Raw genomic sequence first — 15,820 nt, forward strand, 5'->3', positions numbered from 1 at the left:
TAACACAAGTACATCATGGTATACATTTCACGTTTCATGACTTCTACAATAGCATTGAAAAAATAGAAACCACAAATTTTTGTGCCCAATGCATTTCGGGACGCAAGGTCCCTTCGTCAGGGGTCCCTGAAAGAAAAAGGAAACATTTTATCCGATGCCACTATCTGCTGATTGCAGTACAATAATTCCTTTTTTCTCTGATTTCATGTTTGTGAGAACTCAAATATCAAAAACCACTTCCAATCTATGTCAATACATAATTGATATTCAAAACTTTAACACACCAAACGATAGCCAAATGTAACTAAAGTCATAACGCTCACCTTAAGGAACAAACAGAAATACCGTAGAGGTTTCTATTAACACCGTACACTGCAATCTAAATATAGATAGATGTTTAAGAAAGTTGAAAATCTGCAATTGTTCAACTAACAAGACCACTGCTCATGAGTTTAGCTTACCTATTATATAGATGCCAAGTGCAAAACCTATTAACAAAACGATACAAAATTCCTATTAGTTTGCGTGCCACTCTGTGTTATAACGGAAATCCAACTAAATGCTATTTGCTCACCTGATGTTTAAGGGTGTAGCCTTAGACGACAGAAGAAATGCGTGCCCGAACGACCGCCTGGACAAAAAAATATATATAAAACTGTGTCAAGAATCAAACGCTAAATGCTCATTCATTACCGCTAGACAACACACGAGTAACTATGATAGTGGGTACTCGCGTAGAAAACGCTTACCGTGACCACACGCCCTGATCTCGTCAAACAATCTCCGTTCACCTGCGGGATGACGTATTCACTTCCGCATAGTACTACGCCCCTATTTGACTAACGTACGTGATAAACAACAGCGATGACGGACGAAAAACTAAGATGTTTACTTCCTTTCTCTCCGCTGAACTTTATCAACAATAACAACGTGTGCTGAGAAAAGGCAATTTGAAAAAAAACAACGTTCGTTGCCTATTCCTAAGCCACAAGCCTTATATCAATGTTAACTTCCGCAACTACCAACAAACTCGTGGATAAGCAAACGGGAAATCAATGTATGTGTATCAAAACCTATCTAGTACAACATGATGCATATTGTGGCATGGTTTACATTTAAACAACAAACATCATATACAATCCTTCAAATAAAATAGACAAATAATAAAATAGACGAATAATAAAACTTACATTACATAGAGCATCATCAAAAGTATGGTGTGTCTAAGTGCATTTTATAGCAGTGTGTACTTCTGTGTGTGTTGGATACCTGCAGTGGAGAAAAGGCCAGACATCTTATTATTTAAGCCTTTATAAAAAGCAACTCATTTCAATTTTATCATTGAGTCCAGATGGCAGTGAAGATTGAAGTTTCTTGATCCAGAAGACCTCACGCTGGAGGAGAATCTTGGAATTATCAATTCCAGGTTTTTTGGGGACAATTTCGATTATTTGAAACTTAAGTTGGGCTATTGTATGGCGCTGTTCCGTCCAATGCATAGCCAATGGTGATGTAAGGTTTTTTGTCCGAATTCGACTCTTGTGCTCGGAAAGACGAAGTTTCATTTTCCGGGTAGTCTTGCCTACATACAACAGGCCACAAGGGCATTTAATCATATATACAAGGTGTTCTGAGTCACAGTTCGAAGTGTGGTATAGTTTAATTTTCACGCCTGTTCTAGGATGCAAGAGTATGTTACCTGAAATCACGTTATTGCAGTGCTTACAATTCCAACACTTAAGTGTTCCACGAGGGTTTCCATCTCCAGACTGTCCTTTAGGTCTGCGCTTATTAAGCATTTCTTTGAGATTTTGTGCCCTTTTGTAGGCAAACAATGGTTTTTCAAGGAACAAACCTCCAAAGTCACTTTCCGTTTGTAAAATATCCCATCTTTTGGTAATTATATTCTTAATGTCTCGGGAGGCAGAAGAAAATTTAGAAACAAAGACCATCCTTTGTGTACTCTGTTTAAGTTGTTTTTCCAATAGTGTCGTTCGTGGTAAAGCCTTGACTCTAGCAATTTGTTTGTCCAAAACTGCTTGTGGATATCCTCTTGCAATATATCGCAATTTTTGTTCCTCAATTGTACGATTACATACTTCGTCGTCTGATGATATTCTTTTAATGCGTATGAATTGAGACACTGGTAGGTTGTTAATCAAGTTTTTTGGATGAAAACTACGAAATTGAAGGGCATTGTTTTTATCCGTAGGCTTTTAGTTTAACCTAGTTTGAATTTGATTATTCTGAAATTCAACTAGAACATTCAAAAATGAAATAGCTTTGTTGTTGATCGAGTAAGTGAATTGTATCCTCGGGTCTACTGCATTGAGAGTTTTAATGTTGTTTATTAACTCCTTTTCTGTAGATTGCCAAATCAGAAAGATATCGTCAATATATCTTTTAAAGTATAGTAAACCAGTCTGCCACGTTTGGTCTGTCAGTATATAGTCTTGTTCGAACTTAGCCATGAATGTGTTTGCGTACATGGGCGCTCCTGGAAAACCCATGGAAGTTCCATTAAGTTGACAAAAAAACTTCCCTTGCCATTCAAAGTAACTGTTGGTTAGACAGAATTCCAGAATTTGAAGTAGAAACACTTTCAGATCATCAGATATCTCTTCTTGTAAAAGAGCCCATTCAACCGCCTCCATCCCCATAGCATGAGGAATTGAAGTATAAAGCGCAACCACATCTATTGTACACAGTAACAACGTGTCCATTCGCTCTATTGGTACTGCAGCCAGACTTCTCAGAAAATCTGAGGTATCCTCAATGTACATTGTGAATTTTGTATCGTTTTGTTAACAGGTTTTGCACTTGGCATCTATATAATAGGTAAGCTAAACTCATGAGCAGTGGTCTTGTTAGTTGAACAATTGCAGATTTTCAACTTTCTTAAACATCTATCTATATTTAGATTGCAGTGTACTGTGTTAATAGGAACCTCTACGGTATTTCTGTTTGTTCGTTAAGGTGAGTGTTATGACTTTAGTTACATTTGGCTATCGTTTGGTGTGTTAAAGTTTTGAATATCAATTATGTATTGACATAGATTGGAAGTGGTTTTTGATATTTGAGTTCTCACAAACATGAAATCAGAGAAAAAAGGTATTATTGTACTGCAATCAGCAGATAGTGGCATCGGATAAAATGTTTCCTTTTTCTTTCAGGGACCCCTGACGAAGGGACCTTGCGTCCCGAAATGCATTGGGCACAAAAATTTGTGGTTTCTATTTTTTCAATGCTATTGTAGAAGTCATGAAACGTGAAATGTATACCATGATGTACTTGTGTTAAATTATCATTTTTTAAAGTGTTTTTGAAATCATGATGAATATGCATTAAATATTCTAGAATGACTACATTCTCTAAAGTTGTTGCGTGCTGAAGTCCTTACAGCCACTAGTTGGTGTTAGGCCTATTTCATGTTCACTTAACTGTTCAGCAGGGAGTAATTCAGCACAGCACACATATCAAACCAATTTGTTAAACTATTGAACTAAGTGCGACCTCCACCTACATTCATTGTTTACAAATTCTGCTCACCTGTGGAAGTGAATGAGTTCGCATTTCCTGGTCCATCTGTTGGAGAGTGAGAAACCAGCGCGATTGAAGCACGTCTTTTGGCACGCCGCGGAGGAGCTTTCAGCTTGCCCCCCGCTCGATAGCAAAGGAACTTTGGGTTTGGCGCTCTGCTCCAAAATCAAAAATCTTCAGGCAGTAGTGATATCGCCTTGTGAGCGGAGAAATTTCAACGTGAAAGAAAACAGTAGCTTCCCCGTTAAAACAACTTAAGAACCTCTGCCAAAACAAAAGCCCTATTCCTACCTGAAAAATTGGACCGCTGGATCGCGTTATCCATTCAAGAAGAGTACTACATTGAAAGAGCCCTGAGGAGAATCTGAGATTGTATCCAGATTCGAAACGCGTCGGCAAACGGCAAATAGGCATTATGATTTAGCAATTCTCCAGTTGTTTATTCATTAATCTGAATTAATTGAAGAGTTTAAATTCAATTTCTTGTTGCCTTTTCTGTTTTTTGACCCTGGTTGGGCACTATAATGATTTGAATTTCCGCAAAGATTAACTATTTGTGGTTGTCTAATTGTTACTTATTTTCTCTTGTAAAAGAAGCTTGTACATAAATGTGGATTTATTTGTATATATGTCAGTTGTTGGATAGTTGTATGATAGCTGTATGTATGATAGCTGTAAATATTGTAAATGTTTGTATTTAGTGTTTTTCTCACCCATGAAAAAATGTTTCTAAAAATGATCGAAAATGTATAAAAGGGTTTAAATAAAATAACCCATACAAACAAAATGCTTCCCCCTTGTTTGTATTCTCAAAAATTGTGAAGAAAATCATTTCGAGGGCTAGCAACTTCTCTTTTCTAGCCACCTGTGGAAGTCAGCACCACGTGTTGAACATGTCTAGCTAGTCATAGCTAGTATCACTGAAAATCATGCATCAATGAAAGCTTATACTACAGAGGAAGCCAACGATATTTACAAATTGATAAAGGAAGCAAAAACATTCGATGCCCAAAGTGGGTCAGTCACGCAGCAATTACGGCAATTGGAATACCTTACAAGACGAGAACTCAATCAGAGACTCCATGCGTCTACGCTGATTCAATACCATCGTGTGAAGCGGATACCACGTGGTTTAAGGCTAGCAATTCGACCAATGCTTTTTCGCTTAAACAACAATCAGAAATTCATGGAGAAGTGGTATTGTATCTTAAACAAGTGCTCGTTGGACCTTATTTTACTCCTCATTGAAGAACTATCGAAAACCATAACAGAATTAGAGGAAGAAATCTACCATCTTAAGAATGAGGTTTCAAAACGTATGGAAGAAGAACCGTGGTCAAAATTTTTAGAAGAACTTGATGAGAAACTTGACAAGTATGGCAAAGAACTTCAAGAAACCAAGTTACGGAAGTTCAAGAGAGATACAATTGATTATAATCTAAACAAAGCATACACATGGGCTGAAGTTTATGCTCAGAGACGATACACACAAAAGAAGACCCAACCTGCCTCTTCAGAAGAGAGCGTAATTTCGGATAAAGAAACTGACAGCTCTAGACCACCAGCCAGTCAGCTCTTAAAGACCAAAGCTACTGGTCAGGTTAAAGAAACTACTGGAGTCTCACAGGATGGTAATGCTTTATCATCAACTCCTTTTTTAGACAAAGTAGTGGAACAAACCAGACCTCCGGATGCGACTACATCGAAACAAACTGAAAAAAGACAAGAAGAGGACAAGGACAAAGAAAAAGAGAAAAAGAAAGGGTTGAGAAGCCAGGGGAAAGTCTCGTAGTTAACATCTCTACAAAAAAACTAACTAAATTTGAAGAAGATCTTCTAAATAAAGGAATGTCATTTGTTAGCGCTTACCATACAACTGAATTGGAAACGGAAGTCTCTTTTTTCAAATTCATGCGAGTACTTCGTTTAAAACACTTCTTTACAAACATTTGTCCAGTACAATCAGGTGATGTCTTACAAACCAAGTTTAAACCAAAAAGCACATTTCAAGCACCTATATCTCATAAGTCCCTGGATACTTTTGAACTTCTGGTGAAAACTGATTTGCAAAAAATACACTACAAACGTAAACTAAGGAACTTGACTCGAGCAGAATTCAGTGCTTTGCAATTATTGGCTCAAGATGACAAGCTAACTTTCCAGAAGGCAGATAAAGGAGGAGGACTTGTAATTATGGACACTGACTTCTACTTGGAAAAGGGCACAGAACATGTAATGAACGACACCATTTATGGCTCACTTGATCATGATCCCACCAATGAAATATCAGAAATATTACATAAAATACTTGACTATGCTGAGAAAATGAGTTGGATTGACACAAAAGTGAAAAACTATCTATTTGAACTTTTTCCACGAAGACCCAAGATTTACTTCTTGCCAAAAATTCATAAAAATCTTACCAACCCCCCATTCAGACTTATCGTCTCAGGGTGTCAATCAATGTTCCCTCTAATTTTTTTCCTCTGTGTGCGGCAGTGGAGGGTCTCTGTGCGCTGCAACCATGGCTAAGTGCGCCAGGAACCAAACCGCGCGTGTCTGCGGCGCCAAATGGCACTCCAAAATTTTTCTTTAAAAAGCGAAAAGATAGTGCATTTTCACACATACAGCGCCACAATAAGGGTCTTAAGGGCAGTTTGCAATATTGGATAAGCACGCCATGATATGAACTGGTTACACTGGCAAGTACACTTCAAGTTTAGAAAAGCACAAGACTTCAATGGTGGTACCATCATTAGATTTTAATAAATATTCTTAACTGGAGCACAGTTCATTGGGTGGGAAAATGCTGCGAGCCTATACAATATCACATATACACAAGAAGGTAGAGGGCTGTTCAGACACGTCAACTGGCGTCACTAGATGGGTGACAGGGTTGCTTCTCACGGCGATCTTTGCCATTTTTCCAGTGCTGATAAACTCGGTCTAGGTCAACTTTCCCGTTCAGGAGGTAGGCCTTTGTCCTCATCAGCATGTCCAAATGCTTCTGCTCTAGTCTATTCCTCAATTTGCTCTTGATAGTATTCATGAAGCTGAATCCTCGTTCACAGTCTGCACTAGATGCTTGAAATGCCAGAAACCGGTCCCCGGTAGCTTGTCTCCTTTCTGGTGAAGAATTGGCTTGGTAGTTTAGTCTGCCCTGTTCCCATGATGCACTGGGCCAGGGACAGACTGATTTGCATATAGCCAGGTTCTGAGCTGGGATGGGGCAGTGAGATAAATAACGGTGATGGATCAAGCCCTGATCTTTGGACTGGGTAAGAGTGGTCTGTTTAACTCAGACACTCTGTTCATCACCACCCCCTTTTTGTAAATCGTTTTTTTCTACTATAGGTGTGGCAGGGTATACTCAGACATGAGTCCCTTTCTCACTGCTCCATCAGGATTCAAGCAAGCCGGGCCGAAGAAGGCTGAAATGTCAGAAACCGGTCCCTGGTAGCTTGTCTCCTTTCTGGTGAAGAATTGGCTTGGTAGTTTAGTCTGCCCTGTTCCCATGATGCACTGGGCCAGGGACAGACTGATTTGCATATAGCCAGGTTCTGAGCTGGGATGGGGCAGTGAGATAAATAACGGTGATGGATCAAGCCCTGATCTTTGGACTGGGTAAGAGTGGTCTGTTTAACTCAGACACTCTGTTCATCACCACCCCCTTTTTGTAAATCGTTTTTGGCCACTATAGGTGTGGCAGGGTTTACTCAGACATGAGTCCCTTTCTCACTGCTCCATCAGGATTCAAGCAAGCCGGGCTGAAGAAGGCTGAAATGCCAGAAACCGGTCCCCGGTAGCTTGTCTCCTTTCTGGTGAAGAATTGGCTTGGTAGTTTAGTCTGCCCTGTTCCCATGATGCACTGGGCCAGGGACAGACTGATTTGCATATAGCCAGGTTCTGAGCTGGGATGGGGCAGTGAGATAAATAACGGTGATGGATCAAGCCCTGATCTTTGGACTGGGTAAGAGTGGTCTGTTTAACTCAGACACTCTGTTCATCACCACCCCCTTTTTGTAAATCGTTTTTGGCCACTATAGGTGTGGCAGGGTATACTCAGACATGAGTCCCTTTCTCACTGCTCCATCAGGATTCAAGCAAGCCGGGCCGAAGAAGGCTGAAATGCCAGAAACCGGTCCCCGGTAGCTTGTCTCCTTTCTGGTGAAGAATTGGCTTGGTAGTTTAGTCTGCCCTGTTCCCATGATGCACTGGGCCAGGGACAGACTGATTTGCATATAGCCAGGTTCTGAGCTGGGATGGGGCAGTGAGATAAATAACGGTGATGGATCAAGCCCTGATCTTTGGACTGGGTAAGAGTGGTCTGTTTAACTCAGACACTCTGTTCATCACCACCCCCTTTTTGTAAATCGTTTTTGGCCACTATAGGTGTGGCAGGGTATACTCAGACATGAGTCCCTTTCTCACTGCTCCATCAGGATTCAAGCAAGCCGGGCCGAAGAAGGCTGAAATGCCAGAAACCGGTCCCCGGTAGCTTGTCTCCTTTCTGGTGAAGAATTGGCTTGGTAGTTTAGTCTGCCCTGTTCCCATGATGCACTGGGCCAGGGACAGACTGATTTGCATATAGCCAGGTTCTGAGCTGGGATGGGGCAGTGAGATAAATAACGGTGATGGATCAAGCCCTGATCTTTGGACTGGGTAAGAGTGGTCTGTTTAACTCAGACACTCTGTTCATCACCACCCCCTTTTTGTAAATCGTTTTTGGCCACTATAGGTGTGGCAGGGTATACTCAGACATGAGTCCCTTTCTCACTGCTCCATCAGGATTCAAGCAAGCCGGGCCGAAGAAGGCTGAAATGCCAGAAACCGGTCCCCGGTAGCTTGTCTCCTTTCTGGTGAAGAATTGGCTTGGTAGTTTAGTCTGCCCTGTTCCCATGATGCACTGGGCCAGGGACAGACTGATTTGCATATAGCCAGGTTCTGAGCTGGGATGGGGCAGTGAGATGAATAACGGTGATGGATCAAGCCCTGATCTTTGGACTGGGTAAGAGTGGTCTGTTTAACTCAGACACTCTGTTCATCACCACCCCCTTTTTGTAAATCGTTTTTGGCCACTATAGGTGTGGCAGGGTATACTCAGACATGAGTCCCTTTCTCACTGCTCCATCAGGATTCAAGCAAGCCGGGCCGAAGAAGTCTGAAATGCCAGAAACCGGTCCCCGGTAGCTTGTCTCCTTTCTGGTGAAGAATTGGCTTGGTAGTTTAGTCTGCCCTGTTCCCATGATGCACTGGGCCAGGGACAGACTGATTTGCATATAGCCAGGTTCTGAGCTGGGATGGGGCAGTGAGATAAATAACGGTGATGGATCAAGCCCTGATCTTTGGACTGGGTAAGAGTGGTCTGTTTAACTCAGACACTCTGTTCATCACCACCCCCTTTTTGTAAATCGTTTTTGGCCACTATAGGTGTGGCAGGGTATACTCAGACATGAGTCCCTTTCTCACTGCTCCATCAGGATTCAAGCAAGCCGGGCCGAAGAAGGCTGAAATGCCAGAAACCGGTCCCCGGTAGCTTGTCTCCTTTCTGGTGAAGAATTGGCTTGGTAGTTTAGTCTGCCCTGTTCCCATGATGCACTGGGCCAGGGACAGACTGATTTGCATATAGCCAGGTTCTGAGCTGGGATGGGGCAGTGAGATAAATAACGGTGATGGATCAAGCCCTGATCTTTGGACTGCGTAAGAGTGGTCTGTTTAACTCAGACACTCTGTTCATCACCACCCCCTTTTTGTAAATCGTTTTTGGCCACTATAGGTGTGGCAGGGTATACTCAGACATGAGTCCCTTTCTCACTGCTCCATCAGGATTCAAGCAAGCCGGGCCGAAGAAGGCTGAAATGCCAGAAACCGGTCCCCGGTAGCTTGTCTCCTTTCTGGTGAAGAATTGGCTTGGTAGTTTAGTCTGCCCTGTTCCCATGATGCACTGGGCCAGGGACAGACTGATTTGCATATAGCCAGGTTCTGAGCTGGGATGGGGCAGTGAGATAAATAACGGTGATGGATCAAGCCCTGATCTTTGGACTGGGTAAGAGTGGTCTGTTTAACTCGGACACTCTGTTCATCACCACCCCCTTTTTGTAAATCGTTTTTGGCCACTATAGGTGTGGCAGGGTATACTCAGACATGAGTCCCTTTCTCACTGCTCCATCAGGATTCAAGCAAGCCGGGCCGAAGAAGGCTGAAATGCCAGAAACCGGTCCCCGGTAGCTTGTCTCCTTTCTGGTGAAGAATTGGCTTGGTAGTTTAGTCTGCCCTGTTCCCATGATGCACTGGGCCAGGGACAGACTGATTTGCATATAGCCAGGTTCTGAGCTGGGATGGGGCAGTGAGATAAATAACGGTGATGGATCAAGCCCTGATCTTTGGACTGGGTAAGAGTGGTCTGTTTAACTCAGACACTCTGTTCATCACCACCCCCTTTTTGTAAATCGTTTTTGGCCACTATAGGTGTGGCAGGGTATACTCAGACATGAGTCCCTTTCTCACTGCTCCATCAGGATTCAAGCAAGCTGGGCCGAAGAAGGCTGAAATGCCAGAAACCGGTCCCCGGTAGCTTGTCTCCTTTCTGGTGAAGAATTGGCTTGGTAGTTTAGTCTGCCCTGTTCCCATGATGCACTGGGCCAGGGACAGACTGATTTGCATATAGCCAGGTTCTGAGCTGGGATGGGGCAGTGAGATAAATAACCGTGATGGATCAAGCCCTGATCTTTGGACTGGGTAAGAGTGGTCTGTTTAACTCAGACACTCTGTTCATCACCACCCCCTTTTTGTAAATCGTTTTTGGCCACTATAGGTGTGGCAGGGTATACTCAGACATGAGTCCCTTTCTCACTGCTCCATCAGGATTCAAGCAAGCCGGGCCGAAGAAGGCTGAAATGCCAGAAACCGGTCCCCGGTAGCTTGTCTCCTTTCTGGTGAAGAATTGGCTTGGTAGTTTAGTCTGCCCTGTTCCCATGATGCACTGGGCCAGGGACAGACTGATTTGCATATAGCCAGGTTCTGAGCTGGGATGGGGCAGAGAGATAAATAACCGTGATGGATCAAGCCCTGATCTTTGGACTGGGTAAGAGTGGTCTGTTTAACTCAGACACTCTGTTCATCACCACCCCCTTTTTGTAAATCGTTTTTGGCCACTATAGGTGTGGCAGGGTATACTCAGACATGAGTCCCTTTCTCACTGCTCCATCAGGATTCAAGCAAGCCGGGCCGAAGAAGTCTGAAATGCCAGAAACCGGTCCCCGGTAGCTTGTCTCCTTTCTGGTGAAGAATTGGCTTGGTAGTTTAGTCTGCCCTGTTCCCATGATGCACTGGGCCAGGGACAGACTGATTTGCATATAGCCAGGTTCTGAGCTGGGATGGGGCAGTGAGATAAATAACCGTGATGGATCAAGCCCTGATCTTTGGACTGGGTAAGAGTGGTCTGTTTAACTCAGACACTCTGTTCATCACCACCCCCTTTTTGTAAATCGTTTTTGGCCACTATAGGTGTGGCAGGGTATACTCAGACATGAGTCCCTTTCTCACTGCTCCATCAGGATTCAAGCAAGCCGGGCCGAAGAAGGCTGAAATGCCAGAAACCGGTCCCCGGTAGCTTGTCTCCTTTCTGGTGAAGAATTGGCTTGGTAGTTTAGTCTGCCCTGTTCCCATGATGCACTGGGCCAGGGACAGACTGATTTGCATATAGCCAGGTTCTGAGCTGGGATGGGGCAGTGAGATAAATAACGGTGATGGATCAAGCCCTGATCTTTGGACTGGGTAAGAGTGGTCTGTTTAACTCAGACACTCTGTTCATCACCACCCCCTTTTTGTAAATCGTTTTTGGCCACTATAGGTGTGGCAGGGTATACTCAGACATGAGTCCCTTTCTCACTGCTCCATCAGGATTCAAGCAAGCCGGGCCGAAGAAGGCTGAAATGCCAGAAACCGGTCCCCGGTAGCTTGTCTCCTTTCTGGTGAAGAATTGGCTTGGTAGTTTAGTCTGCCCTGTTCCCATGATGCACTGGGCCAGGGACAGACTGATTTGCATATAGCCAGGTTCTGAGCTGGGATGGGGCAGTGAGATAAATAACGGTGATGGATCAAGCCCTGATCTTTGGACTGGGTAAGAGTGGTCTGTTTAACTCAGACACTCTGTTCATCACCACCCCCTTTTTGTAAATCGTTTTTGGCCACTATAGGTGTGGCAGGGTATACTCAGACATGAGTCCCTTTCTCACTGCTCCATCAGGATTCAAGCAAGCCGGGCCGAAGAAGGCTGAAATGCCAGAAACCGGTCCCCGGTAGCTTGTCTCCTTTCTGGTGAAGAATTGGCTTGGTAGTTTAGTCTGCCCTGTTCCCATGATGCACTGGGCCAGGGACAGACTGATTTGCATATAGCCAGGTTCTGAGCTGGGATGGGGCAGTGAGATAAATAACGGTGATGGATCAAGCCCTGATCTTTGGACTGGGTAAGAGTGGTCTGTTTAACTCAGACACTCTGTTCATCACCACCCCCTTTTTGTAAATCGTTTTTGGCCACTATAGGTGTGGCAGGGTATACTCAGACATGAGTCCCTTTCTCACTGCTCCATCAGGATTCAAGCAAGCCGGGCCGAAGAAGTCTGAAATGCCAGAAACCGGTCCCCGGTAGCTTGTCTCCTTTCTGGTGAAGAATTGGCTTGGTAGTTTAGTCTGCCCTGTTCCCATGATGCACTGGGCCAGGGACAGACTGATTTGCATATAGCCAGGTTCTGAGCTGGGATGGGGCAGTGAGATAAATAACCGTGATGGATCAAGCCCTGATCTTTGGACTGGGTAAGAGTGGTCTGTTTAACTCAGACACTCTGTTCATCACCACCCCCTTTTTGTAAATCGTTTTTGGCCACTATAGGTGTGGCAGGGTATACTCAGACATGAGTCCCTTTCTCACTGCTCCATCAGGATTCAAGCAAGCCGGGCCGAAGAAGGCTGAAATGCCAGAAACCGGTCCCCGGTAGCTTGTCTCCTTTCTGGTGAAGAATTGGCTTGGTAGTTTAGTCTGCCCTGTTCCCATGATGCACTGGGCCAGGGACAGACTGATTTGCATATAGCCAGGTTCTGAGCTGGGATGGGGCAGTGAGATAAATAACGGTGATGGATCAAGCCCTGATCTTTGGACTGGGTAAGAGTGGTCTGTTTAACTCAGACACTCTGTTCATCACCACCCCCTTTTTGTAAATCGTTTTTGGCCACTATAGGTGTGGCAGGGTATACTCAGACATGAGTCCCTTTCTCACTGCTCCATCAGGATTCAAGCAAGCCGGGCCGAAGAAGGCTGAAATGCCAGAAACCGGTCCCCGGTAGCTTGTCTCCTTTCTGGTGAAGAATTGGCTTGGTAGTTTAGTCTGCCCCGTTCCCATGATGCACTGGGCCAGGGACAGACTGATTTGCATATAGCCAGGTTCTGAGCTGGGATGGGGCAGTGAGATAAATAACGGTGATGGATCAAGCCCTGATCTTTGGACTGGGTAAGAGTGGTCTGTTTAACTCAGACACTCTGTTCATCACCACCCCCTTTTTGTAAATCGTTTTTGGCCACTATAGGTGTGGCAGGGTATACTCAGACATGAGTCCCTTTCTCACTGCTCCATCAGGATTCAAGCAAGCCGGGCCGAAGAAGGCTGAAATGCCAGAAACCGGTCCCCGGTAGCTTGTCTCCTTTCTGGTGAAGAATTGGCTTGGTAGTTTAGTCTGCCCTGTTCCCATGATGCACTGGGCCAGGGACAGACTGATTTGCATATAGCCAGGTTCTGAGCTGGGATGGGGCAGTGAGATAAATAACGGTGATGGATCAAGCCCTGATCTTTGGACTGGGTAAGAGTGGTCTGTTTAACTCAGACACTTTGTTCATCACCACCCCCTTTTTGTAAATCGTTGAAATGTTGCGCAGACATCAACAAGCTGAGACACAACACTATACTGAGCAGCATTGCGTACAGTGAAACTCACCATGTCTTGAAAGGTGGTAAATAACCCACCCTTAACATGTTCTGCCACCACATATTTATAGTCTCTGTACTGTCGAACAACATCTTCTGGTGTTTCACAATCACCCAGGGCCAAGACATTTTTATACTTTTCAACAAGTCTTTCAATATTCTCAGTCCCAAAATCAAAATGCGATTGTGTGGCTATTGCCTGGATCCCAAAACTTGCCCATTCTTTTAGCTCACCCTCAGGGAACCTTTTTTGCATGTGCTCACAAAGAAGGGAAACAAAAGACAAAATAGGCCCACTGTCAAACTCTTGCCTATCCTTGTACAAAACCATCAGCTCTCTTACATTGCTGCTCCAAAAGACAGTGTCCCCCAAATACTGTTGCTTAATTTGACCAATCTTCGCTCTTGCATACTGTACGGCTTCAACAGTAGTTAAAGAACTTTTTTGGAAATGTTTGCACAAAGATGCAAATTCACCCAGAATGTCATTAAGTACTGCAAGGGAAATATGGTAGTTGGAGTCCGATAGCTTTTTATAACAATATTTAGCAATTGGATCATTCTCCTCAACTTTCTCATGCTCAAAGTACTTAAGAACAGTTTTGTAATTACGAATTAGTGCACCAACAGCAAAATGCCTTGAAACCCACCGGACTTCATTCAGTGGTCGAAAAGAGACAACTTCACATTCAGTGACCGATGCAATTTCATCCAGCTTGGACTTCCTTGCAGGAGATCTGGAGAACACAGTGTAGACAGTCCTCAATAATGTCTCCATCTCTTTAATCATTGGAACCCTCTTCCAGGCATCATCAACTCCCAAATCTTCTCGATGGGCGACACAATGCTGCTCAACTAGATGAGGAATGGATTGTTTAAGGCGAGTAGCAACACCATTATTCTTTCCCAGCATCACAGATGCACCATCAGATGTGAACATGACCATTTTCATGAGGTCCAGTTCATTGGCAGTGTAGAATTCTTTCACGGCAGTAGTGATAGCCTCAGCATTACAGCTAGTCAGCTTCACTATGCCCCCAAACTGCGTTTTATGCTCAGTTGATGTTACAGGTCGGAACTTGAAATACAGGATGAGCATTTTTGAAACAGAAATATCTGTGCTCTCATCAATTATCAAGGTGTGATACAAAGCTTGCCGAAGTTCTGTCATAGCTTCACAGTGTATCACGCTATTGATGGCCATTTTTGAAACAGAAATATCTGTGCTCTCATCAATTATCAAGGTGTGATACAAAGCTTGCTGAAGTTCTGTCATAGCTTCACAGTGTATCACGCAATTGATGGCCTCAAGGAACTCAAAGGCATAGTTCTTGCTCCTCCAGCTGTCTGGTATCTTCACATACAAAGCTAAGTGGTCATGGATGTCTTGTACAGATAACATTGAAGTGTTCATCTTGACTGCCAGCAACACGTTGTTGATGAGAATCTTTATCTCCTCAGGCATAGCTCTTTGGCGTTCAACTACTTCCATTCTATTTGGTTTGTCTGTGGCAGTTTCTGTAAGCATTGCCCGTACTCCAAAACCAAACCTCGCAGCAGCACGTCTGTTTCTCAATATCACCATGGCAGACTCGTGTACTTTGCTAAGTAGATGGCGTTTCATGTAGTCCAGTTTCCAGCCATCACTCCATTTCTTCCCTGTGGAAAAGTCCCCAACAATCTTGGCTTCGGCACATGCTTTACAAATCAAGCCCACATCCGGACTGTATTGAAATAGTTCCCCGAGTTGCATGCAGACCTTGCTTCGTGACTTCTGTGTCTCAGCCTCCACAATTTCCTTCATCCACTCTTCCTTGAATACAAGGCAACATTTCTTCCTTTGTGGTGAAGCACTGCACTCTCCCGAAGTTACAGCTTTGCGCTTGAACATTTCCGTACCCGCCGGTTTGAGCCTGCTGTCCCACAAAGCCTGCAAAATAAGGAAACATGGCTTACGTTGACACCTAGCTCATGAATGCAAACTGTTATACTACAATGTTCAAGATGCACCACAGTTTAACTCAACCCAACAATTACCTCTTCTGCCTGCACTCACGTGCGCCTCTTTAAGTGTATGGGGTTCTTGCTGTGAAACCTGCAACAGAAGAAAACATCGGTAAGTATATATGGTACTACAATGTTCAAGACGCACCACAGTTTAACTCAACCCAACAATTACCTCTTCTGCCTGCACTCATGTGCGCCTCTTTAAATGTATGGGGTTCTTGCTGTGAAACCTGCAACAGAAGAAAACATCGGTAAGTATATATGGTACTACAATGTTCAAGACGCACCACAGTTTA

At 43.8% G+C, this 15,820-nt stretch overlaps 1 protein-coding gene across 1 annotated transcript; it reads right to left on the reverse strand.

Moving 5' to 3' along the window:
• Window positions 1-5,237: 5,237 nt before the first annotated feature.
• LOC147688498 (E3 SUMO-protein ligase KIAA1586-like) lies at window positions 5,238-14,616 on the reverse strand. The gene is made up of 2 exons (XM_086939792.1): window positions 13,528-14,616; window positions 5,238-5,252 (listed from the first exon to the last, which is right to left on the reverse strand). Exons 1-2 carry the CDS (start codon window positions 14,614-14,616, stop codon window positions 5,238-5,240), a joined length of 1,104 nt encoding a protein of 367 aa, XP_086795918.1.
• Window positions 14,617-15,820: the final 1,204 nt, after the last annotated feature.

Source organism: Lissotriton vulgaris, chromosome 10, assembly GCF_964263255.1.
Source record: "Lissotriton vulgaris chromosome 10, aLisVul1.2, whole genome shotgun sequence".
Taxonomy (NCBI): domain Eukaryota; kingdom Metazoa; phylum Chordata; class Amphibia; order Caudata; family Salamandridae; genus Lissotriton; species Lissotriton vulgaris.